This window comes from Cydia pomonella, chromosome 9 (assembly GCF_033807575.1).
Source record: "Cydia pomonella isolate Wapato2018A chromosome 9, ilCydPomo1, whole genome shotgun sequence".
NCBI classification, from domain to species: Eukaryota; Metazoa; Arthropoda; class Insecta; order Lepidoptera; family Tortricidae; genus Cydia; species Cydia pomonella.
In genome coordinates this window covers 19,578,056-19,602,703 of record NC_084711.1, presented here as the reverse complement: position 1 = coordinate 19,602,703, position 24,648 = coordinate 19,578,056, and the positions used below count along the sequence as shown (strand labels likewise).

Below are 24,648 nucleotides of genomic sequence, written 5' to 3'. Positions count from 1 at the left end.
TAGTTTGCGGCAAGGCACTGATTCATACTGGAAACTATCAAATTGATTTTTGGTTGATCAAGTTCGCACCCAATATAACCAAGTAGCCGCCATAGAAGGTTATGACAACAGATTAACCGACTCGTGAGCGAATCGCGGCGCGAAGCGATTGCGAGCTTGGAGTCTTGCATGTTCGCGCTTCGCGTCTCCTTTGACGCAGGCCAAATACCGACAAAAAACGGGGAATGAGGCGCGAAGGCGTGAACAATCTGCGAAATCGACGCGAGGGCCATCCACACTCGCGTTCGCGGCTTCGCGCCTCGATTCGCGCACGAGTGTGGAGGGCCCTTAAGAACCTTATGTCCATAATGAGGGACGCGATGTAAGGAGTGACTTGTCCCGGCACAACGTTGTCCCGGTTTTTCACCACAGTAGGGTAGACGAGCATGGGGTCTACTAGGCACCCGAACCCCAAGACTGTTATCTCGGCTTCTAACCCGTACGGGAATCTATACCTTAATGGCTTATTAGATCCACATGGTCGCCGGGCAAACGGGCCCGATGTCTTTTGTAAGGTTCGTTTTCCGTGTTATGGAATATCAGAATATATGAAATGTAAAAAATACTTAGGTACTTGTTTTGAATTGCCAAAAGTAGTCGATTTTTGGTAGTTTTACACTTAAACTATTATTTTTATATTTTAAATATTGTTAACAATGTTCTGATAGTTCGTGTAATGGAAAACGATTTCCTTCATAAATATTATGTACTTAAAATATTTAAGATGATCCCAGTATAAAGATAACTTAGCTATGGTAGGTATATGTTTGATAAGTTCCTTCCCTTAGTAGTAGTAATTTCTTAGCAAACGTAATTTATACTAGAGACTAGAGTCTGTGCGGAAAGAGAAGAGTCGTAGAAAGTATGGGGCCCAATACATTCCACTACTTTTCTCTTTCCGAACAGCCTCTATATAAAAAGGGTTCCGTTAAGCTATCTGTAAACGGAACCCTAATAAAACAAGTCGATTAATTTAGTATGGCAATACTAAAAGCACGCGCATGTTCTGAAATTAAACATTCGTACCCATTATAATACAGATATATATTTTTATTTACTTTATTGTTAGTAGAACATATATAAAGTACATCGAAAATAACTTTAAATAAATGTTACTCATTGATTTCATATTAATTCATTTTGAAAATCTTCATACTTAATTAAAAATAAATTATCAAGTTTGGCGCTATTATTGAATCTAAGTTTCGGAACGGTTCTAGTTATGCCGGCAATGTCACTGTCAGCCCTTCTTGAGATAAATAGTGAATTTTAACCATCAATTCTATACATTTTTACCGTATTTGATTAACATAAAGTATAAATGAAGCTTCTAAAACCCAGTTGGGTTAATCATGATGGTAAGTTCATTAATATTTCGCACTTTTTAAATCCCTAAAATGTTAACGACCCTTTCTAAACTGCACTTGCCTTGCAGTTGCAACAATAACAATAGGACAGAATTAGCACAATGTAAAATATTATTACCTTTAAATATAATCACTGGAAGCCATTATTTATTTTACTAAAGTTCATGATGTTATTTAAATAATGTTAATTAAATACCGAATTAGTTTTAAAGGGTGGGTTGCTATTTATTTGGTATTTAACGTTTGACCAACGCTTTTTGATTTATTCTAGCAATTGGATGAGAAGTTCATTCAAATTATAACTATATAAATAAATTTCTGGCTCGCAATATAAGTTTAAGTAAGCATTTTACGAGTCTTGCTCTCAATATATCTAAAAAAAATTGATCTTAAATTTTTTTGGCTTGACTTAGTTGCCTCCCTGAAAAATACAGTGCCATTAGCAAGTAAAGTCATTTGTGGAATGGTGTTAAATTATATAACTTGTTTTCAGATAAGCCAATATTTTCTGTGGACATCCATCCTACGGGGAAGAGGTTTGCCACTGGCGGACAGGGCGGAGACTCTGGGCGAGTGGTTGTGTGGAACTTGAACTCTGTCCTGTATGAAAATGTGGAGGTGGACCCCAATGTACCGAAAATGTTGTGCCAGATGGACAATCATTTGGGTGAGCTTGTTCTGCACTTTGAAATACAAGTTATGCGAGATGCTTAGACATATCAAGCCAGAATGTAAGGTTGAGAGGACACTCTGTAAAACTAATTAAATGTACAGAACTCTGTACCAGAAACTTGTTAATGCACCATCGGTGAACTCTTTCAGTAATAGACTAGATACACATTTTAGAACTTAAATAAACCGGAAATTAAACACAAGTGCCGCGATATACACATATCAGCTCCAAGAGCTGCTAATGTATCCAATAAAATAATAATAATAATGTGTGTGAAATTTCAGCACAATTGAATAATTGGAAGTGGGTCTAATTTAACTTGCAAGATTTGCCTGTACACACTTACATACAAAAATAATAAATAAATATTATAGGACATTATTACACAAATTGACTAAAGTCCCACAGTAAGCTCAATAAGGCTTGTGTTGTGGGTACTTAGACAACAATATATATAATATATAAATATTTATGAATACTTAAATACATAGAAAACACCCATGATTCAGGAACAAATATCCATGTTCACTACACGAATAAATGCTCTTTGAATTTGAACCAGGGACTATCTTCATAGGCAGGGTTACTACCCACTAGGCCAGACCAGTGGTCAAAAAAATTTAAATGTTGCAAAACATACATTGCAAGATAAATAAAAGCTTGTAAAAATGCAATTAGCATCCAAATCTCTGCAAATCTCTATTAGAGTAAATCAACAATGCTGAAATATAAATGAAATAAAACAATTCTTACAGCCTGTGTCAACTGTGTTCGATGGAGCAATGCAGGCCGATACCTGGCTTCCGGTGGAGACGACAGGCTGGTCATGGTGTGGGGACTCAGTGTGGTTGCCAATGGCACTCCAGGGAAGCTGAAAGCTGAGACGTGGAGGTGTATAGCTACTTTGAGAGGTCATGCAGGTATGTGTAAATTATTTGGAAAAAACTTGTACCTCCTACTGTCAAGCAAACAGAAAAAGTCTGTACTAAAAATTCTGCCAGAAGACATGGTTTCAGCACAAAATGTGAACCAGTTTAAAAATAGATTAGGCAAGCATATTATATCTACCCCTTTTTCATGATAACTTTCTTTATGATTACTGGATACAGGCCAAATCAATTGTCATTACTGCCTGCCTGCTTATTAAATAATAAATATGAGTTATACAGGCATAATAAGGGCCTATGCGGACTGCGGCCTTTTAACACGCCGTCAACGCACAATTGTATCGACAGACACGCGTATCCCACCCAAGTCAGACGCAGCTTGTAGACCTTTGCGCCGTCAACGCGCGTTTGTATCAATACAAGCTCGCGTTGATGGCGCGTTCCTAAAACGCGCCTCGACGGCGCGTAAAAAGTCACGGTGTGCGAGGTTCAAGAGGGAGAGGGATATACGAATTTTCGAATGAAGTACCAATAGATTCTAATGGAAATAATTGACTGGAATAAAGTAAATAAGTGGCTGTGACAGAATCGGACAGACAGACGGACATGACGAATCTATAAGGGTTCCGTTTTTTGCCATTTGGCTACGGAACCCTAAAAAGTAGGCGATTGTTAATATTTTGCACAATCTTAAAATACCTAATTGATACACCTAGCATGGGCATGTTTATTAAAACTTAGAGCATCCCTCCCTAGAGCACAGCACTGCATCTAAATCTTTATCTGTTTTCCTAGCGTGTAAGTGAATTCGTCTAAAACTGTAAGCTTGCATTGTGTTCAATAAATAAAATAAAGTAATTTTATAGAGGCGACACAAACACAGCAGAAATACCGACTTTTGTTGTTCTAGTGTGTTGTTTAGGCATCTTTAGCTACGCACATGTGTGCGTATATTCTTGATAGGTACGCTCAGTCCAAAAATGGTCAACCTTAAGTTCAAAATTAAATAAAAGTACTACAAATATCAGTGCCTCTGCAACGCGCTTGCAACGCGCGTTTGTATCGATACAGACGCGCTAGCCAAATGCATTTTTGAAGTGAAAACTCTTTAGCGGCGCTGTGCACTTTTTGTGATGGGGAAAAAATGTTAAACTCGCGACAGGTCACGTGACCGACAGATTCGTCACATTGAAAATTCGTAAGACGGACACGTGAAACGATCGAAAAACTGTTACAATATCATTGGAGCCAGTTGACCGATATTAAATAATTGTAAGACTTCGCTGGTTCGGCCATTTACTGAGGATGGGTGAGGATCGAGGTGTTAAGAGAGCTTATTTGGGACAACCGACTGGTCGCCGTCCAGTGGGTCGGCCCAGATACCGCTGGAGCGACAGTGTACAGGCGGATCTGTGCCAACTCAAAGCCGACAACTGGCAGGAAGTGGCACAGGATCGGGACAGGTGGCATTCTCTCGTTTTGGAGGCCAAGACCCTCTTTGGATCCTTTGGATCACTGCGCCACGATAGTTAGTTTAGTTAGTTAGTTAAATTGTCATGTTTGTATATGATAGCGTAGCGCAATAAATGAATATTGTATTATACGACATAAGTGATAGACATTTTATACTGATAATTAAAGAAATTCGTGCAAAATTATTCCCTAACCATTCCAAAATAACAAAAATGCACAACGTTAATATTCAAGTTTTCACTTCTGCCGGCACTCCCGGAGTGCAGCCTGCTGTTTTTTTTTAGTACAGACTAGGAAACCCCAGCGGTCAAAACAACACGCGCCGTTAACGCGCGTTTGTAGTTTTGTATCGCGACAAACGCAAACTGCTTCATGGAATGAAAAACGCCCCGTCGACGCGCGTTTTGGGAACGCGCGTTAAAAAGACGCGGTGTGCAAGGGCCCTAAGTATAATAACCGCGTAACAATCTTTCAGGCGATGTTCTTGACCTGGCCTGGTCTCCGCTGGACAAGTGGCTGGCCAGCTGCAGTGTGGACAACACCATCATTATCTGGAACGCGGAGAAATTCCCCGAGATGGTCTGTGTGCTTAACGGGCATACTGGATTGGTGAAGGGCGTTGCTTGGGATCCTGTAAGTTGTTTCCTTGTTATATTATCCCTCCCTCTCTTGTTACCCTCAACACAAGCCTTATTGAGCTTACTGTGGGACTTAGTCAATTTGTGTAATAATGTCCTATAATATTTATTTTATTATTTTATTTTATTTTATTATAAATAATATCTGGGGGACCGAGCATTGCTCGGAAAACATATAAAAACTCAAAAATGCGCGTTTTCCCAAAGTTAAGACCTAGCTAGATTGATTTTTCGCCCCCCGAAAACCCCCATATAGCAGCGCTAAGCTAAGTTGAGGGTTGTATATTTCTTTTAACTGTCAGGCAAAGCAATGACAACCAGAGTATAAACTGTTGTGACAGGGGCGGATTAAGAAGGCGCGGGGCCCTTAGCACATTAGCTTGCGGGGCCCCCTGGTTCGAAAAAAAATATGATTAAGTGCGAGTCGGACCCGCACCCCGAGGATTCAGTACCATCACAACATTTTTACGATGTCTTAATATTTTTCGACTCGTTCTCAATTAGTTTTTATCATGTTATGCAGTGTATTTTTTAGGGTTTCGTAGTCACCTGGAAACTCTTATAGTTTCACCATGTCCGTCTGTCCGAGGGTTTGCTCCGCGATCGTTAGTGCTAGTTTAGCGATAGCCGTAATTTGGCATGGATACATAAATCATGCATTGCGACAGAACGGTAAAATAAAAACTATACAAAAATTAGGGTACCTCCCATACAAAATATTTTTTCTTTGTTTTTTTTTTGCTTTGACCCTATGTTGTGGCATATGGTTGGATAAGGTCTTTCAAAACAAATAACGGTCTCCAAAAACCTTTTTTATTATTACTTTCGGAAATAATCGCTCCGAAAGATTTTTATTTATTTATTTTATTTAGCCATTATAAAAGTGCCTAATCTTAATGAAGTTGTTAGTTGTTGTTATTTTATCACAGTTTCTTTCTTCTATAAGTATAGGTTTCCTACTAACCTTCGGTTCATCAACATTGTATTGTCACCGATTTTTCCCTAGTAAGTGAATTTTTAACAACAAGTTTTGACAAATGGTCAAAAAAATAGTTTGCAGATTTTGAACAACTTACGAGTATTGCAAGTTAAATAAAAGCATGTAGGGATACTGTTTAACAACATCAATATTAGGTATTAAGTTTAATAAAAACTTGTAAAAATAGGTGAAACGCGAGTCGGATCTACAATAAGGAGTGGGAACTAACGGCTAAGTGAGCCAAAAAACAAGGCCGAAGGCTGAGCCCCACGAGCTGAATATCCGGACCAAACGATTTCGTAGCATTCCCGTGTGAAGCTGAAGGCCAAGCTGCAGGAAAGCAGAGCCTAGAATGAAACCAATGCCAGAGTGTGAACGAGGCCGTAGGCCGAGCTCCGTATAAGGGCGGAGGCCCGGAGCGTTCTATCGCGGCGCGCCGCCATGCAAAGGCTGAATTGCAGGAGAACAGAAGTTTGGAATTGAACCAATGTGATCTTGGCTCGCCTGATGCTCGGCCTTAGTTCTTGCTCGAAAGTGCGCCTTGCTGGGATGCTTTGGGTATCGGGCCCTATGTAGGGTTTTACACCCGGCCTACGCGAATGCAAAGCCCTGCATAGGGGCCCCGCTGTTTTTTTTTTTTATAACGGCTTTGCAGCAACTCGGCATATTTTGGGCGCTCGGCCAGCCGTAGAGGAGCGCGTCCTTTGGCCTACTACGGGCTCAAAGCTGATCATCATTAGGCATTAGCTGTAAGGTGCAATGTGTTATTTGAAATAATAAATAAATAAATCATCCTTCCTTGCTTTTCACTAATATGTTTTTTAACACAGTATCTTCTTTTGTTCGTTTCCGAGCTTTGCTGATTCCTGCAGCTTAGCCATGCACAAAAGTTTTGAGACACTGCACCTTCGGTTTTATGCTAAACTCTGCTCTTGGTCTTTGCGTAAGCCTAAAAATTATTTTAATTTGGTATCGTCATAAAGAAAAATATATGATAATAACAAATAATAATAATTGATCAATGTTGTTACTGACTTACGAAACAAATACATTGTAAATAAAATGTGATAGTACAGGATCCGCGGAGTGCGAGTTCTACTTGAACTTGGCTGGTTCCGCGTGCCGAAATCGCATGGTCAGGGTCGGAGTGCGGGGCCCCCCTGGGCGCGGGGCCCTTAGCATATGCTTTTTCTGCTGTTCGGTTAATCCGCCACTGTGTTGTGAGTGATAAAAAGTACCTTAGTTAAAACGTACAATTAATGTAGTGCAAAGATTAACATGTAAATTAAAGAAGCGCTGGTGGCCTACCAGTAAGAGCATGCAACTCATACCAATGAGTTTTTTGGAACTTTAGTACGAAATATCATTTGATATTTACCAGTCGCTTTTCGGTGAAGGAAAACATCGTGAGGAAACCGGACTTATCTCAATAAGGCCAAATTTAGTCTGGGTTGGAAGGTCATGGCAGTCGATTTCGTAAAAACTACTGCCTACGCTAATTCTTGGGATTAGTTGCCAAGCGGATCCCAGGGTCACATGAGCCGTGGCAAAATTCCGGGACAACGCGAGGAAGATGATCAACATGTATTTTTTTTTTACGTTCAATGTTTTTTTTTTCAGGTTGGAAAATATTTAGCATCGCAGTCGGACGACAAATCACTGCGGGTGTGGAAGACTGCTGACTGGGCGCAAGAAACTGTCATTACGGAGCCTTTTGAAGAGTGTGGTGGTAACTAACGCTATTTTACTACTATTTCAAAGATAAAGTTGGTGTACGGTTTGGTCAGTGGACTTTATCGCTATTTGTTAATATTTCCAAATTCAATTGATTTAGTTTACTATTTATCAATCTTCAAATTTCAGAGTTTAGTTTGGTAGTAGTAGGTAATGCCTTTTTTTCTGACACAATTCCGTTGAATAAGCTGCTTTGTCAGATCGTCGTCCATTACACTACTACCAAAGAGAATTTGAAATATAGGTGGTTGGTCAAAGAAAATTCTGTAGTATCAGTAAATTTACTACCATCTTTCAACACATGATTAAAACTTATAGAACGCCATTTGACTTTGATCCTTATTCTTTCACTGATATGTGTTTAATTTGTTAAAAATCAATAAGTGGGAGGACCTCCCAATATAAGCACAAGCAGTTAAACATGGACCCGGGTACGTCCTTAAACTACGTCCATAAGAGAGGTATGGGCATTGTGAATGTCATCTCGCTTTGTGTGATAGGGCACAGCCAGTGGATGTCATTCCAGATCTAGAGCAGAGCCCAACTAGGGAAGTACCACCACCTTACAGAAAACAGCAGCCAAATAACACTTGACCCTACTCATAGTGTTGTGTTCCTGCCGGTGAGTAAGGGTGCCAGAGCTCAACGAGGGGAGGCGGGTTTAGGGTCGGCAACGCGCATGTAAATCCTCTGGAGTTGCAGGCGTACATAGGCTACGGAGACTGCTTACCATCAGGCGGGCCGTATGCTTGTTTGCCACCGACGTAGTATAGAAAAAAAAAACAACAAATTTCCCCCCTAGTAAAACAAATAACTATTAAAAACTTTTTCCCTAGGCACAACTCACGTGCTCCGCCTCTCCTGGTCCCCCGACGGCCAATACGTGTTGTCCGCGCACGCTATAAACGGTGGTGGTCCCACCGCACAAGTGGTAGAAAGGGACGGCTGGCGGTGCGACAAGGACTTCGTCGGACATAGAAAGGCTGTCACTTGCGCTGTGAGTGCTATAGAATAATATACAGTGTGTAAACTTACGAGAAACAAGGCGTAGAACATGTTTCATCATACTATACAGGGTGTAAATTTATACTCTGTATCTTTAGGTATTTAAATAAAAGTAAACAAGCAATTTGTACATTTTCGGGTAATTATAACATTTATTTGTTAGCGAACCAAATACATAACTGCTTGGATCTGTCACTGAGCGACCTGACTTTAACCTACATTATTTGATTATGTAATGTTTTCATCTACCCTCTACTGGCTTAAGGAGCTATTTGAGGGTAGATTTTGTTTACTTTTATTTAAATACCTAAAGATACAGAGTATGGTCACCTGAAATAATTTACGGGGTGAAATAGGTCATACAGTGCAACTTTTACTATAGGGCCAACCCCGAAATTGCGAAAAAAAAAATTGACTGTCCCATACACTTTGGCTGGCTGATGTTGATGTTTTGTGTCAGAGTCAGAGTCAATTCTATTTCTGCGATTGCGGTATTGGTCCCATAGTAAAAGTTGCTCAGTATGACCTATAAAATCTTGTTTGATTCGTCCGCCCCAGATTATCTCCGTTCGAAATTTAAATTTGTTACCCCACGTCCAGGCACAGATCTTCGCTCTTCCCGTAGTCTTAAGCTCATTGTCCCTCAACACCGAACTGGTTTCATGTCCAATTCTTTCACTGTCCAGGCAATCAGACTTTGGAACGTTCTTCCACTCTCTATCAGACAAGCGCAGACCAAATTCACATTCAAGCGCATGTTGCGCAAGTATTTCCTTGACAAACTTTCTTCTTCATCATCTTAATGATTCACACTTGGTATAAATAAATAAATAAATAAATAAATATTATAGGACATTATTACACAAATTGACTAAGTCCCACAGTAAGCTCAATAAGGCTTGTGTTGAGGGTACTTAGACAACGATATATATAATATATAAATATTTATAAATACTTAAATACATAGAAAACACCCATGACTCAGGAACAAATATCCATGCTCATCACACGAATAAATGCCCTTACCAGGATTTGAACCCGGGACCATCAGCTTCGTAGGCAGGGTCACTACCCACTAGGCCAAACCGGTCGTCAAAAATAACTAATACTAAATAACTAATGGTATAATTATGTATATATTAATATATGTATGTTTATTTGTATTAAGTATATGTGTAAGTTTATCTATATATAGTTTATATTAATATATAGTCTCGGTTACAAATTCATTTACTTAAAAAGACACTGCACCTACTTAGTCTTTCTGGTTTAACCCATTGGTTGACTGGTAGAGAATGCTTTAAGGCATTAAGTCCGCCATTTGTACCTTCATGTTTTGTGCAATAAAGATTAAATAAATAAATAAATAAGGTGGCCAAAAAATATGTGCATTCCCGTTGCCAGGGAGGTTTTGAGCTTATACTGAGCATCTTTTATCATGCGATCAACCCTGAAACCGCGAAAAAAATTCTTGGCTGTTTCATACATTTTAGCTGGTCCATTTCTTATGGGAGGGTAAAAAAATTTTTCGCGAATTCGGGGTTGGTCCCATAGTAAAAGTTGCTCAGTATAATCCCAACACCTCCCTGGCAACGGGAATGCACATATTTTTTGGCCACCTTGTATATTCAGCCCGTAAATTATTGCAGGTGGCTAAATTTACAACCTGTATATAGGTAAACTAATTAGGGCCTAGCTAACTGACAATCGTGGAAACTTAAATAATGTATAATGTAATTAGATCGTGTCATTCACGAAGACGCGTGCCTCGACTCGAATTGTCATGTTAAAAAAGTTCAGATTTGACAAATCTGCACGTCATCGCGGATGACACGTATTATACAAATTATGACGTGATGGACGTAGTTTTTGGTCGCATCTGTAGACAATGTGGTGTACACACATGTGTCAGATATTACCCGTACTAACCCACATACTCCTATTCTGTTTACGACCTCGGAATGTAATAATGACACGTGCATTGTCCACAGCGCTTCAACAACAACATATTCGTGAAGGAAGGCAAGAAATGTTGCTGCGCTGCCGTTGGAGCCAGAGACAGAGCGTTATCTATCTGGTTGACGTCTCTGAAGCGACCTCTGGTTGTAGTACATGATCTCTTCAGCGACAGTGTGTTGGATCTGTCATGGAGCTCTGATGGTAAGTGAGAAACACGTTACTTATCGACTAGATATCGAGTTTAAAATAGTATTATGGCAAGAAGTGTTACTGCGCGGCCGTCGGTGCCAGAGACAGAGCGTTATCTATCTGGTTGACGTCGTTGAAGCGACCTCTGGTTGTAGTGCTCGATCTCTTCAGCGATAGTGTTGGATCTGTCATGGAGCTCTGATGGTGAGTGTGAAACACATTCCCCATCGACTAGATATCGAGTTTAAAATAGTATTAAAGCAAGAAGTGTTGCTGCGCGGCCGTCGGTGCCAGAGATAGAGCGTTATCTATCTGGTTGATGTCTTTGAAGCGACCTCTGGTTGTAGTACATGATCTCTTTGGCGAGAGTGTGTTGGATCTGTCATGGAGCTCTGATGGTGAGTATGTAACACATTCCCCATCGACTAGATATCTAGTTTAAAATAGCATCCAAGCAAGTCGTGTTGCTACGCGGCCGTCGCTGCCAAAGACAGGGCGTTATCTATCTGGTTGACGTCGTAGAAGCGACCTCTGGTTGTAGTACATGATCTCTTCAGCAACAGTGTGTTGGATCTGTCATGGAGCTCTGATGGTGAGTGAGAAACACGTTACCTATCTACTAGATATCGAGTTTAAAATAGTATTATGGCAAGAAATGTTGCTGCGCGGCCGTTGGAGCGAGAAACAGAGCGTTATCTATCTGGTTGATATCTTTGAAGCGACCTCTGGTTGTAATACATGATCTCTTCAGCGATAGTGTATTAGATCTGTCATGGAGCTCTGATGGTGAGCGTGGAACACATTCCCCATTGACTAGATATCGAGTTTAAAATAGTATTCAAACAAGAAATGTTGCTGCGCGGCCGTCGGTGCCAGAGACAGAGCGTTATCTATCTGGTTGACGTCGTTTAAGCGATCTCTGGTAATATTACATAATCTCTTCAGAGATAGTGTGTTGGATCTGTCATGGAGCTCTGATGGTGTGTGTGAAAGACCCTGTTTCCCATAAACTTGATATTGCGTCAGCTAGTGAATTGAAATTAAATTCCAAGCTTAAACCATCAAGAGCGTTTTTTTGGTTTTCAAGTATCGACTTCTGGGAGTTGAAGGGTTAAACTACCATCAATCGTAAATTTAAGCTGCCTGTGCATTAATATATAATAATAATAATAATAATAATAATATGTTTCAGGTTTGAATCTCCTCGCATGCAGTTCAGATGGTACAGTCGCTTGCATACAGTTCACCAACAAGGAGATTGGCACACCTCTCACATTGGATGAAAAGGTATAAAATCAATACACGCACTTTCATGCACTGATTGTTTTGCGTGGAATTATATATCAATGTTCACACCGACAGCGTTGCGTGTATACTTCTGCCGTCCTCGAAAATGTTCTCAATTTACTATGGGAAATATTCTCGAGCGAGAACATTTACTATACAAAAGTGAGAACGTTCTCGAGTCGCGGGGGTTAACGCATGGCCAGAGCCGTTCTAAATAGGGAATATTACTGCAATGTTCTGCCGCCAGAGGGCAACACTAGCTCCTATCGTAAACCATAGAGTAACTTATACATACTGTGCCTTAAACCATTTTTTTTACAAGTTTTCACATATAATAAAATAAGACATTGATGCACCAAGGCGGTTTGTTTACAAAGAGCCTCCCGGGAAACATGAAAATCGAAATGTAAATGCGTCTTTATCGCTCGAATATGCAAGAGTGATAGAGAGGTTAGATGACGAAATTTCGATTTTCTTGTTTCGCGGTAGACCATCAGGTTTTGAGGGATTGTAGTAGTGGCGCCCCCTACGCAGAGGTTCGCGTAATATTCTCTATTATGCATTCGGTGTGGTGGACCTCTACCTTATCCTTAAAATAGTCAAAAGAATACGCAGATGTGTAATACTAGTATATGTGACTGTTACATAATAAGGCATTAAAATACAAGTGTGGATTTATGAAACGAATGAAATGAGTTTCATAAAAGGATCACACGAGTATTTTAATGCCTAATTATGTACACTTACATCAGATATCATACAGAAGAAATCTTTTACTTTTGTAGTAACTGGATTGTCTTGCATATTAATTTCATAGAGTATGAAGGGATCGCACGCAATACAGACGTGGCTTTAGTATTCCTTTTTCTGTCCTTAATAACTTTCACATTAATCCTATAATTCTAACATTTTAATTTAACATAATTTATTTTAATTTCATGTGTTCGTGTGTTTGGTTCATTTAATTACTTAAAACAGTAAGTACTAACATGGTTTTTGAATTTCTGTAGTACTAACAATGGTATCACCTAGTCCTATAACCGATCATCTGCCGTATTTACCGAATCTCCAGCCCTTATATTTGAAAACAAGTATATTCAGCCCTATACAGCCTGCCTCTACGATCATCGGTTCTACAAATATTAAATTCATAATAAATAATTAGGGACCGACCAACCTAGCCCAAAACTAAGCAAAGCTTGTACTATTGGTACTAATAAATATAAATAAATATTATAGGACATTATTACACAAATTGACTAAGTCCCACAGTAAGCTCAATAAGGCTTGTGTTGAGGGTACTTAGACAACGATATATATAATATATAAATATTTATAAATACTTAAATACATAGAAAACACCCATGACTCAGGAAAAAATATCCATGCTCATCAGACGAATACATGCCCTTACCAGGATTTGAACCCGGGACCATCAGCTTCGTAGGCAGGGTCACTACCCACTAGGCCAGACCGGTCTTTAGACTAATAGGTGATGATGTACATATTTATAAACATAGATAACATCCACAACTCAGGAACAAATATATAATTACACAAATATATACATTGTGCCCGTTGCAACTTAAATATATGAATTCTCTGAGATATGGTTTTGATTCTCTTGCAGATTTCATTGAAATATTAGTAAAAGTAAATAAATGCTTCCAGAACGCCTTCTACGAAAAAATCTACGGCAAGTGTCCGGCCAACGACTCCGCACTCTCTAACTTGCTGGTGGAGTGTCCGGAGATCCTGCTCGCTAGAGAGCAGCCTGACATTCGTCGAGACAGCCGAGATGCCTCACTCATCAGTGAAAAGTCTCAGGTAATCTATTTGTGATCTACGGCAAGTGTCCGGCCAACGACTCCTTTCTCTCCAGCTTGCTGTTGGAGTGTCCGGAGATCCTGCTCGCTAGAGAGCAGCCTGACATTCGTCGAGACAGTCGAGATGCCTCACTCATCAGTGAAAAGTGTCAGGTAATCTATTTGTGATCTACGCCAAGTGTCCGGCCAACGACTCCTTTCTCTCCAGCTTGCTGGTGGAGTGTCCGGAGATCCTGCTCGCTAGAGAGCAGCCTGACACTCGTCGAGACAGTCGAGATGCCTCACTCATCAGTGAAATCTCCGGTAATCTATTCGTGATGTACGGCAAGTGTCCGGCCAACGACTCCTTTCTCTCCAGCTTGCTGGTGGAGTGTTCGGAGAACCTGCTCACTAGAGAGCAGCCTAACACGCGTTGAGACAGTCGGGATGCCTCACTCATCAGTGAAAAGTCTCAGGTGTTAGATAAATCTACGGCAAGTGTCTGGCCAAGGACTCCGCTCTCTCCGACTTGCTGGTGGAGTGTCCGGAGATCCTGCTCGCTAGAGAGCAGTCTGACACCCGTCGTGACAGTTGGGATACCTCGTTCATCAGTGAAAAGTATCAGGTATTAGATAAATCTAGGGCAAGTGTCCGGCCAACGAATCGGCTCTCTCCAACTTGCTGGTGGAGTGTCTAGAGATCCTGCTCACTAGAGAGCAGCCTAACACGCGTTGAGACAGTCGGGATGCCTCACTCATCATTGAAAAGCCTCAGGTAGATTTCCTCCCAGAGAAACATCGATATCTGAATATGAAGCAGCCAATGTTTTGTTCACTACTTCGGGGTTGGTTGCACAATATAAGTAAATGTATATTCAGATTTCAGATTTTTATTTGCAGAAAAAGGGTTAGTTACAGGTCTTAAAATACGGTTAATAATTGTTCCACCTTTATCCGCTATCTCAAGACAGCATGCAAATTTTAAAATTACTCTTAAAATAATTTACATTACGAGTAATAAACAACATTCATCTATTTACACAACACATTAATTATATACATTTATACACAATTTATTGCTATTTGTGAGCCATATCCAGTGAAAATTATGCCAAATAATAAGAAAACAAAGAATTAACCATCATTACATTTTTCAAGCCAATGTCATCATGTTTTTATAATTCAAAAATTATTTTATGCTGTAGAAACAATGATCTCACAAAACATGACAAAGGGTTAAAAAAACACCCTGTATCTTCTTGTAGTGCTTTGGTAACCATAGTGGCAAACCCAATTTGTTAGTAAATAAGAACAAAAACTATACTCATCCCTTTCGTTTGGGTGCTAGTACTAGCGTAAGACAAAGACAGTATGATTATGATTCTCTCTGTCTATGTTTAAAATGAGACAGTCGCTGGCCAAACAACAGTTAAAGTTTGTTTCTACGCCCAAAACGCCTTTTCTCAAACTTGTAAATTAACACCTAACAATGACACTTCTTGGATATTCTTGGTCCGTTCATATCGAACTTTCTCTAACCATTTTGCCCCTTTCAAATCTTACTATTTGCGGCAGACTGATATACTCGTAGAATAAGTAAATATTACTGTACAATCTTACAAAAATCGACTCCACACTTTTGATACTGCATATTTTTCCCGATTATCATCAGGTCAGGGTCTAATGAAGGTAGCCTGGAGAAACCAGGGAATTCTTCAAATATAGGCACATCTGTAGGGATTTAAGATTTTTTAATAGTATCCCGTGCATTTGCGCTCGATGTGACTGTAGATGCAACCATTAGTGTTGGTTAACACATTCACTGCCGGGAACCCACCTGGTGGGCGCTCGTGAACTTTGTTCAGATGCCGGACAACCCGCTGGGCGGGTTGTTTTGTACGCAGCTATAGACCACCGGTTTCTGGGGTAGTGCGCCGTGTTTTGTCTGGCAGTGAATGTGTTAAGACTCGAGTCCTTTGAGCCCTCTGCTTTAAGACTCGACTCAGTTTTTCAGACTCTTATAATTAGGACGAAACTCGAGTTATTTTCGACTTATTAGAGTCCCGTGTCCTTTGTAGAGACTTGAGTCCTTTTCGGAGAACTTGTATTTTTTTATAAATAACTTCGAAATGCGTTGTCTTTATGTAAAATTCATGGGTGTACATAACATAAATCATACAATAACGCCTATTTCCTTTACTGTAGTTTAGGTAAAACCTATAAAATTGTTGACTGAGTCTTTATTCGGAGACTCGAGTCCTTTTGAGTTGCGCTTAAAAAAGACTCAATAAAGGACTCGACTCGGGACTTAAAAGACTCAGAAGTTTTTTAAGCTCTGAGTCTCGTAAAAACGAGCCGAGTTCTTCAATTTAGACTCAAAAGACATTAATGGTAACCATACACTAATTGCTATCTATTTTCTGAAGTCGGTTATTTGTTAAAATGACTTATTTCATTTTTGTTCAGCAATCTAAGCCAGCACTCACAGCATCGCCCGTGTCTCTGCGGCCAGTGGACCGACAGATAGAAACACGCACTTCAGATGGCAAGCGACGAATCACACCCGTTTTCATTCCGCTCACTATGGTGGCCAGGTTAGTATTTTTCTTATTATTATATTTACCAACCAAACAGGTCCTCTTTGGCCGCCAAAGTCAACTGGCGCGCGCGGGCTTAGCCCAATATCAACCTTTGTATAGTAAGTACTTTAGTTAAGTTAGATGCCATTTTTAGGGTTCCGTACCTCGAAAGGAAAACATCGAACCCTTATAGGATCACTTTGTTGTCCGTCCGTCCGTCTGTCTGTCTGTCAAGACCCCTTTTCTCAGAAGCGCGTGGAGGTGTCAAGTTGGAATTTATATCAAATACTCAGGTCTACTGTCCCTTGGAGCTGTGAAAAAATCAAACTTCTAAGCCAACGCAATTAAAAGATACAGCCGTTTATGCCGCAAATTTCCGCAAATTTTCGACACTCGCAAGGGAATCAAAACCTACAGAGTACTTCCCGTGAACTTAGAAACTTGGAACTTGGTTTTTCTTATTATTATACGAAGCAACGTACACACAGCATACATAAAGCACACACACGCACACGAAAAAGGAAAAATAAAGGAACACGCACCACAGATAAAGGAAAAATTGCGAAAACCGTAAATTTTTGTACGGAACCCTCGGTGCGCGAGTCCGACTCGCATTTGGCCGTTTTTTTCTATCCAAATTGTACAAATCCGTCACAGTCTATGCCACGACGACCGGTCTGGCCTAGTGGGTAGTGACCCTGCCTGTGAAGCCGATGGTCCCGGGTTCATATCCTGGTAAGGGCATTTATTCGTGTGATGAGCATGGATATTTCTTCCTGAGTCATGGGTGTTTTCTATATATTTAAGTAATAAGTATTTATATATTATATATATATCGTTGTCTATGTACCCTCAACACAAGCCTTATTGAGCTTACTTAACAACTACAGCCTACACAATCAGTAAATGTTAATGAATCGTTCACCATCATATTAAGTAAAACAACCACGCTTCTTTTCTGTTATTTAACTTTTTGGTAAGGAAAAATTTGAGTATCTACAATCATGGACACCCAACAACACAAAGATACAATTAACAAAGATGAATATGAAGAAAATCAAATGTCACACTTGAATGAGATACGATTTTTCAAAAGTAACCAGGCTTCGATGACATTCAATTTGCACGTCACCATGATGTCACGTGTCCGTCTGTCAATTTTCAATCTGACGTCACGTGACCTGACGCGAGTTTAACATTTATTCCCCATCACAAAAAGTGCACAGCGCCGCTAAAGAAGTTTTCACTTCAAAAGTTTTCACTTCAAAAATATGTATTCTTTTTTGCTTCTATACCCTTGAAGGAGTCCAAGGACTGTAATTGATACATTTTATTATTTACAGTGAATCTCTGGGCTCAATGCCAAGCGGCACAGAGAACTGTTTCAGTACTTCATCTCAGAGCAAATCTCGGATTCGAGTGGAGAGGCGAGATGACATAGTGATTCATCCCAATGTGAGCAATCATGGGAATTCCAGTCAACATAATAAGAGTGCAGATAAGTAAGTGTATTCGTTGGTTTTGTATGTCATAATATTTCTTGAATTTCGTATAGTGAAGTGAACATATATTGTGTTTTTAAACTTGTATAGATTTACTGTTGTTAATATATTTATTTATTAATTTTTTAGTTGTTGATATATTTTCGAGTGAAGGTTGTAAAAGAGATCAAAGCAGGCCTTTTTAGGATGTTACCATGTAATTTATTGCAATTAAAGTGTGTAATAGGGGCTGGTTATCGTGAATATGGTATAATATTGTATGGTATTAAAATTAGGAAACTATAGGTCTATAACGAAATCAATCCATAGCTATTAGCTAAGTTGCTCATATGTTTATTTTAAGACTGTTTGTTTCTCAATAAATTAAAACAAAAAAAAAAAATATTCGAGTGTAGTTTAATAAGTGTTGCAAAGAGGCGAATTAAATCATAGACTGGTAAAAATGTTGGATTGTATGTTTGGCACAATTTGTCGCTATATCGGTGAAATTGATGATGGTAATTAATTACATTTATATTTTAAAAAAGTGTTTACTTAATAAATCATAGTTAAGCAGGGTCGATAATTTAATAGTAGAGTGTGTATTTCGAAATTAGCTAGTTAAATTTTCTGGCAAAGGTTCGTGCTAGAGAGCGTGGTTTTTTTTTTCTATATTTTAAAAATGGTTTAATTTTTTTTATAGCGGCCTCGACCAACGACTACGCAAGCGCTCAGCACCTTCCCTACCCGGTCCTAAAACTGAAGAAGTCCAAGTGAAGAGGAGTGGCAACGGCGCGTCCCCCCCCGCCTTCCAGGCGCTGCCCGCCCCCGCGCTCGGCAGCGCCGGGCCCGTCGTGCGCGCCGCCGGGGCCCTGCGCCTGCAGGTACACACTCTATACACAACGGCGCGTCCCCCCCCGCCTTCCAGGCGCTGCCCGCCCCCGCGCTCGGCAGCGCCGGGCCCGTCGTGCGCGCCGCCGGGGCCCTGCGCCTGCAGGTACACACTCTATACACAACGGCGCGTCCCCCCCCGCCGTCCAGGCGCGGCCCGCCCCCGCGCTCGGCAGCGCCGGGCCCGTCGTGCGCGCCGCCGGGGCCCTGCGCCTGCAGGTACACACTCTATACACAACGGCGCGTCCCCCCCCGCCTTCCAGGCGCTGCCCGCCCCCCCGCGCGGCAGCGCCCGGCCCGGCGTGCGCGCCGCCCGGGCCCTGCGCCGGCAGGTACACACTCTACACACAACGGCGCGTCCCCCCCCCCCCGCCTTCCCGGCGCGGCCCGCCCCCGCGCTCGGCAGCGCCGGGCCCGTCGTGCGCGCCGCCGGGGCCCTGCGCCTGCAGGTACACACTCTACACACACCGGCGCGTCCCCCCCCCCCGCCTTCCAGGCGCTGCCCGCCCCCGCGCTCGGCAGCGCCGGGCCCGTCGTGCGCGCCGCCGGGGCCCTGCGCCTGCAGGTACACACTCTACACACAACGGCGCGTCCCCCCCCCCCCGCCTTCCAGGCGCTGCCCGCCCCCGCGCTCGGCAGCGCCGGGCCCGTCGTGCGCGCCGCCGGGGCCCTGCGCCTGCAGGTACACACTCTATACACAACGGCGCGTCCCCCCCCGCCTTCCCGGCGCTGCCCGCCCCCGCGCTCGGCAGCGCCGGGCCCGTCGTGCGCGCCGCCGGGGCCCTGCGCCTGCAGGTACACACTCTATACACAACGGCGCGTCCCCCCCCGCCGTCCAGGCGCTGCCCGCCCCCGCGCTCGGCAGCGCCGGGCCCGTCGTGCGCGCCGCCGGGGCCCTGCGCCTGCAGGTACACACTCTATACACAACGGCGCGTCCCCCCCCGCCTTCCAGGCGCTGCCCGCCCCCGCGCGCGGCAGCGCCGGGCCCGTCGTGCGCGCCGCCGGGGCCCTGCGCCTGCAGGTACACACTCTATACACAACGGCGCGTCCCCCCCCCGCCTTCCAGGCGCTGCCCGCCCCCGCGCTCGGCAGCGCCGGGCCCGTCGTGCGCGCCGCCGGGGCCCTGCGCCTGCAGGTACACACTCTATACACAACGGCGCGTCCCCCCCCCGCCTTCCAGGCGCTGCCCGCCCCCGCGCTCGGCAGCGCCGGGCCCGTCGTGCGCGCCGCCGGGGCCCTGCGCCTGCAGGTACACACTCTATACACAACGGCGCGTCCCCCCCCGCCTTCCAGGCGCTGCCCGCCCCCGCGCTCGGCAGCGCCGGGCCCGTCGTGCGCGCCGCCGGGGCCCTGCGCCTGCAGGTACACACTCTACACACAACGGCGCGTCCCCCCCCCCCGCCTTCCAGGCGCTGCCCGCCCCCGCGCTCGGCAGCGCCGGGCCCGTCGTGCGCGCCGCCGGGGCCCTGCGCCTGCAGGTACACACTCTACACACAACGGCGCGTCCCCCCCCCCCGCCTTCCAGGCGCTGCCCGCCCCCGCGCTCGGCAGCGCCGGGCCCGTCGTGCGCGCCGCCGGGGCCCTGCGCCTGCAGGTACACACTCTACACACAACGGCGCGTCCCCCCCCCCCGCCTTCCAGGCGCTGCCCGCCCCCGCGCTCGGCAGCGCCGGGCCCGTCGTGCGCGCCGCCGGGGCCCTGCGCCTGCAGGTACACACTCTACACACACCGGCGCGCCCCCCCCCGCCTTCCAGGCGCTGCCCGCCCCCGCGCTCGGCAGCGCCGGGCCCGTCGTGCGCGCCGCCGGGGCCCGGCGCCTGCAGGTACACACTCTATACACAACGGCGCGTCCCCCCCCGCCTTCCAGGCGCGGCCCGCCCCCGCGCGCGGCAGCGCCGGGCCCGTCGTGCGCGCCGCCGGGGCCCTGCGCCTGCAGGTACACACTCTACACACAACGGCGCGTCCCCCCCCCCCCCGCCTTCCAGGCGCTGCCCGCCCCCGCGCTCGGCAGCGCCGGGCCCGTCGTGCGCGCCGCCGGGGCCCTGCGCCTGCAGGTACACACTCTACACACAACGGCGCGTCCCCCCCCCCCCGCCTTCCAGGCGCTGCCCGCCCCCGCGCCCGGCAGCGCCGGGCCCGTCGTGCGCGCCGCCGGGGCCCTGCGCCTGCAGGTACACACTCTCCACACAACGGCGCGTCCCCCCCCCCCCGCCTTCCCGGCGCTGCCCGCCCCCGCGCTCGGCAGCGCCGGGCCCGTCGTGCGCGCCGCCGGGGCCCTGCGCCTGCAGGTACACACACTACACACAACGGCGCGTCCCCCCCCCCCCGCCTTCCAGGCGCTGCCCGCCCCCGCGCTCGGCAGCGCCGGGCCCGTCGTGCGCGCCGCCGGGGCCCTGCGCCTGCAGGTACACACTCTACACACAACGGCGCGTCCCCCCCCCCCCGCCTTCCCGGCGCGGCCCGCCCCCGCGCTCGGCAGCGCCGGGCCCGTCGTGCGCGCCGCCGGGGCCCTGCGCCTGCAGGTACACACTCTACACACAACGGCGCGTCCCCCCCCCCCGCCTTCCAGGCGCTGCCCGCCCCCGCGCTCGGCAGCGCCGGGCCCGTCGTGCGCGCCGCCGGGGCCCTGCGCCTGCAGGTACACACTCTATACACAACGGCGCGTCCCCCCCCCGCCTTCCAGGCGCTGCCCGCCCCCGCGCTCGGCAGCGCCGGGCCCGTCGTGCGCGCCGCCGGGGCCCTGCGCCTGCAGGTACACACTCTACACACAACGGCGCGTCCCCCCCCCCCCGCCTTCCAGGCGCTGCCCGCCCCCGCGCTCGGCAGCGCCGGGCCCGTCGTGCGCGCCGCCGGGGCCCTGCGCCTGCAGGTACACACTCTACACACAACGGCGCGTCCCCCCCCCCCCGCCTTCCAGGCGCTGCCCGCCCCCGCGCTCGGCAGCGCCGGGCCCGTCGTGCGCGCCGCCGGGGCCCTGCGCCTGCAGGTACACACTCTACACACAACGGCGCGTCCCCCCCCCCCCCCCGCCTTCCAGGCGCTGCCCGCCCCCGCGCTCGGCAGCGCCGGGCCCGTCGTGCGCGCCGCCGGGGCCCTGCGCCTGCAGGTACACACTCTATACACAACGGCGCGTCCCCCCCCGCCTTCCAGGCGCTGCCCGCCCCCGCGCTCGGCAGCGCCGGGCCCGTCGTGCGCGCCGCCGGGGCCCTGCGCCTGCAGGTACACACTCTATACACAACGGCGCGTCCCCCCCCCGCCTTCCAGGCGCTGCCCGCCCCCGCGCTCGGCAGCGCCGGGCCCGTCGTGCGCGCCGCCGGGGCCCTGCGCCTGCAGGTACACACTCTACACACAACGGCGCGTCCCCCCCCCCCGCCTTCCAGGCGCTGCCCGCCCCCGCGCTCGGCAGCGCCGGGCCCGTCGTGCGCGCCGCCGGGGCCCTGCGCCTGCAGGTACACACTCTATACACAACGGCGCGTCCCCCCCCGCCTTCCAGGCGCTGCCCGCCCCCGCGCTCGGCAGCGCCGGGCCCGTCGTGCGCGCCGCCGGGGCCCTGCGCCTGCAGGTACACACTCTATACACAACGGCGCGTCCCCCCCCGCCTTCCAGGCGCTGCCCGCCCCCGCGCTCGGCCGCGCCGGGCCCGTCGTGCGCGCCGCCGGGGCCCTGCGCCTGCAGGTACACACTCTATACACAACGGCGCGTCCCCCCCCGCCTTCCAGGCGCTGCCCGCCCCCGCGCTCGGCAGCGCCGGGCCCGTCGTGCGCGCCGCCGGGGCCCTGCGCCTGCAGGTACACACTCTATACACAACGGCGCGTCCCCCCCCGCCTTCCAGTTAATCAAATTAAATCATTTTAAACATACACAAAAATATTAAATATTTTATATTAAAAGTAAAAATAATTTATGTTACTTGGTTTGTATCAATATTATATGTCACTTACATATTAAAAAAAAAAACACATTCACAATCCATAACTCCCGCGGCAACAATATAGGCCTTTGTCCTTCAGTACACCTGCATAAAATAAGATCTTTTTCGAGCAAGTGTGATGAAAAAGTTATATGTTTACGTTACAGGTGATCAACAAAGCGTGTAACACACATTACGGCACGCTGTCTCGGTTACAACTGCTGCCGAACAATTCCGCCTCCAGCGATCCTGTCTGGGAAACATATTTAGGTATTTTGACACTTCGTATTATGACAAATTAATTAAAACAACGTGTTGTCATTATTATTATGTTACCGTCAGATTATTTGATCGTTTGAACTATATGGAATTTTTCATATTTTATAGGCACTCCTAAAATGACTTGCGAATTTTTTAATACAACTCGTGCGCCCTTGAAAAACGACCAATGCTGAAGCGTAACTGTTCGTAATAAAAACATCGTTAGAACCCTGTTAAAGCTCATTGTACTAAATAAGGGCTACAGTTTTTGTGCTCACCAGTTGGCGCCACTATAGATGTAGGTCCAGAAAAACAGATCTCAAAACTTTGCTATGCTTATTTAAAATAAATCAATACGTTCTAATATACACAAAGGTATTTTAACGTATAAATTCATATTCATTGAACTATATCTAATGTTTACCAGAGTAAGAATTCGCCATAAAAAAAGCTTGCAACCTCCAAAAATTCTATGCATTTGACATTTTGAAAGATTTCCGCCTACACTAGGGCCCACTTTTGACCGCTAGGAAAATATGACCATAAATGATTTAGCGAATTATAACGTATTCCACAGGTTCTCCGGTGACGTGCATAGCGTGTGACGCACGCTTCGCCGTGGTGTCGTGCGCGGACGGCTCGCTGCACGCGTGGCGCCTCGCGCGCACCGCGGCGCACAGGGCCCTGCCGCCTCTAGGTAAGTCGAGTACAACAAGCGGGAGTAGCGTGCAGCGCGCGTAGCCGTGGTGGCGTGCGCGGACGGCTCGCTGCACGCGTGGCGCCTCGCGCGCACCGCGGCGCACAGGGCCCTGCCGCCTCTAGGTAAGTCGAGTATAACAAGCGGGAGTAGCGTGCAGCGCGCGTAGCCGTGGTGGCGTGCGCGGACGGCTCGCTGCACGCGTGGCGCCTCGCGCGCACCGCGGCGCACAGGGCCCTGCCGCCTCTAGGTAAGTCGAGTATAACAAGCGGGAGTAGCGTGCAGCGCGCGTAGCCGTGGTGGCGTGCGCGGACGGCTCGCTGCACGCGTGGCGCCTCGCGCGCACCGCGGCGCACAGGGCCCTGCCGCCTCTAGGTAAGTCGAGTACAACAAGCGGGAGTAGCGTGCAGCGCGCGTAGCCGTGGTGGCGTGCGCGGACGGCTCGCTGCACGCGTGGCGCCTCGCGCGCACCGCGGCGCACAGGGCCCTGCCGCCTCTAGGTAAGTCGAGTATAACAAGCGGGAGTAGCGTGCAGCGCGCGTAGCCGTGGTGGCGTGCGCGGACGGCTCGCTGCACGCGTGGCGCCTCGCGCGCACCGCGGCGCACAGGGCCCTGCCGCCTCTAGGTAAGTCGAGTACAACAAGCGGGAGTAGCGTGCAGCGCGCGTAGCCGTGGTGGCGTGCGCGGACGGCTCGCTGCACGCGTGGCGCCTCGCGCGCACCGCGGCGCACAGGGCCCTGCCGCCTCTAGGTAAGTCGAGTACAACAAGCGGGAGTAGCGTGCAGCGCGCGTAGC

At 47.0% G+C, this 24,648-nt stretch overlaps 1 protein-coding gene across 1 annotated transcript in view; it reads left to right on the top strand.

Moving 5' to 3' along the window:
- The first annotated feature begins 1,133 nt into the window (after nt 1-1,133).
- LOC133521010 (protein HIRA) overlaps nt 1,134-24,648 on the top strand; it is a 46,026-nt gene continuing 22,511 nt past the window's right edge. Inside the window, 16 exon segments of the mRNA XM_061855732.1 lie at nt 1,134-1,397; nt 1,900-2,073; nt 2,835-2,999; nt 4,915-5,072; nt 7,677-7,785; nt 8,627-8,787; nt 10,787-10,955; nt 12,136-12,230; nt 13,902-14,070; nt 14,073-14,209; nt 16,501-16,628; nt 17,957-18,115; nt 18,798-18,945; nt 19,023-19,091; nt 23,063-23,165; nt 23,734-23,853. Of these exon segments, the coding sequence (XP_061711716.1) occupies nt 1,361-1,397; nt 1,900-2,073; nt 2,835-2,999; nt 4,915-5,072; nt 7,677-7,785; nt 8,627-8,787; nt 10,787-10,955; nt 12,136-12,230; nt 13,902-14,070; nt 14,073-14,209; nt 16,501-16,628; nt 17,957-18,115; nt 18,798-18,945; nt 19,023-19,091; nt 23,063-23,165; nt 23,734-23,853 (2,101 nt within the window). The 5' untranslated portion in view covers nt 1,134-1,360.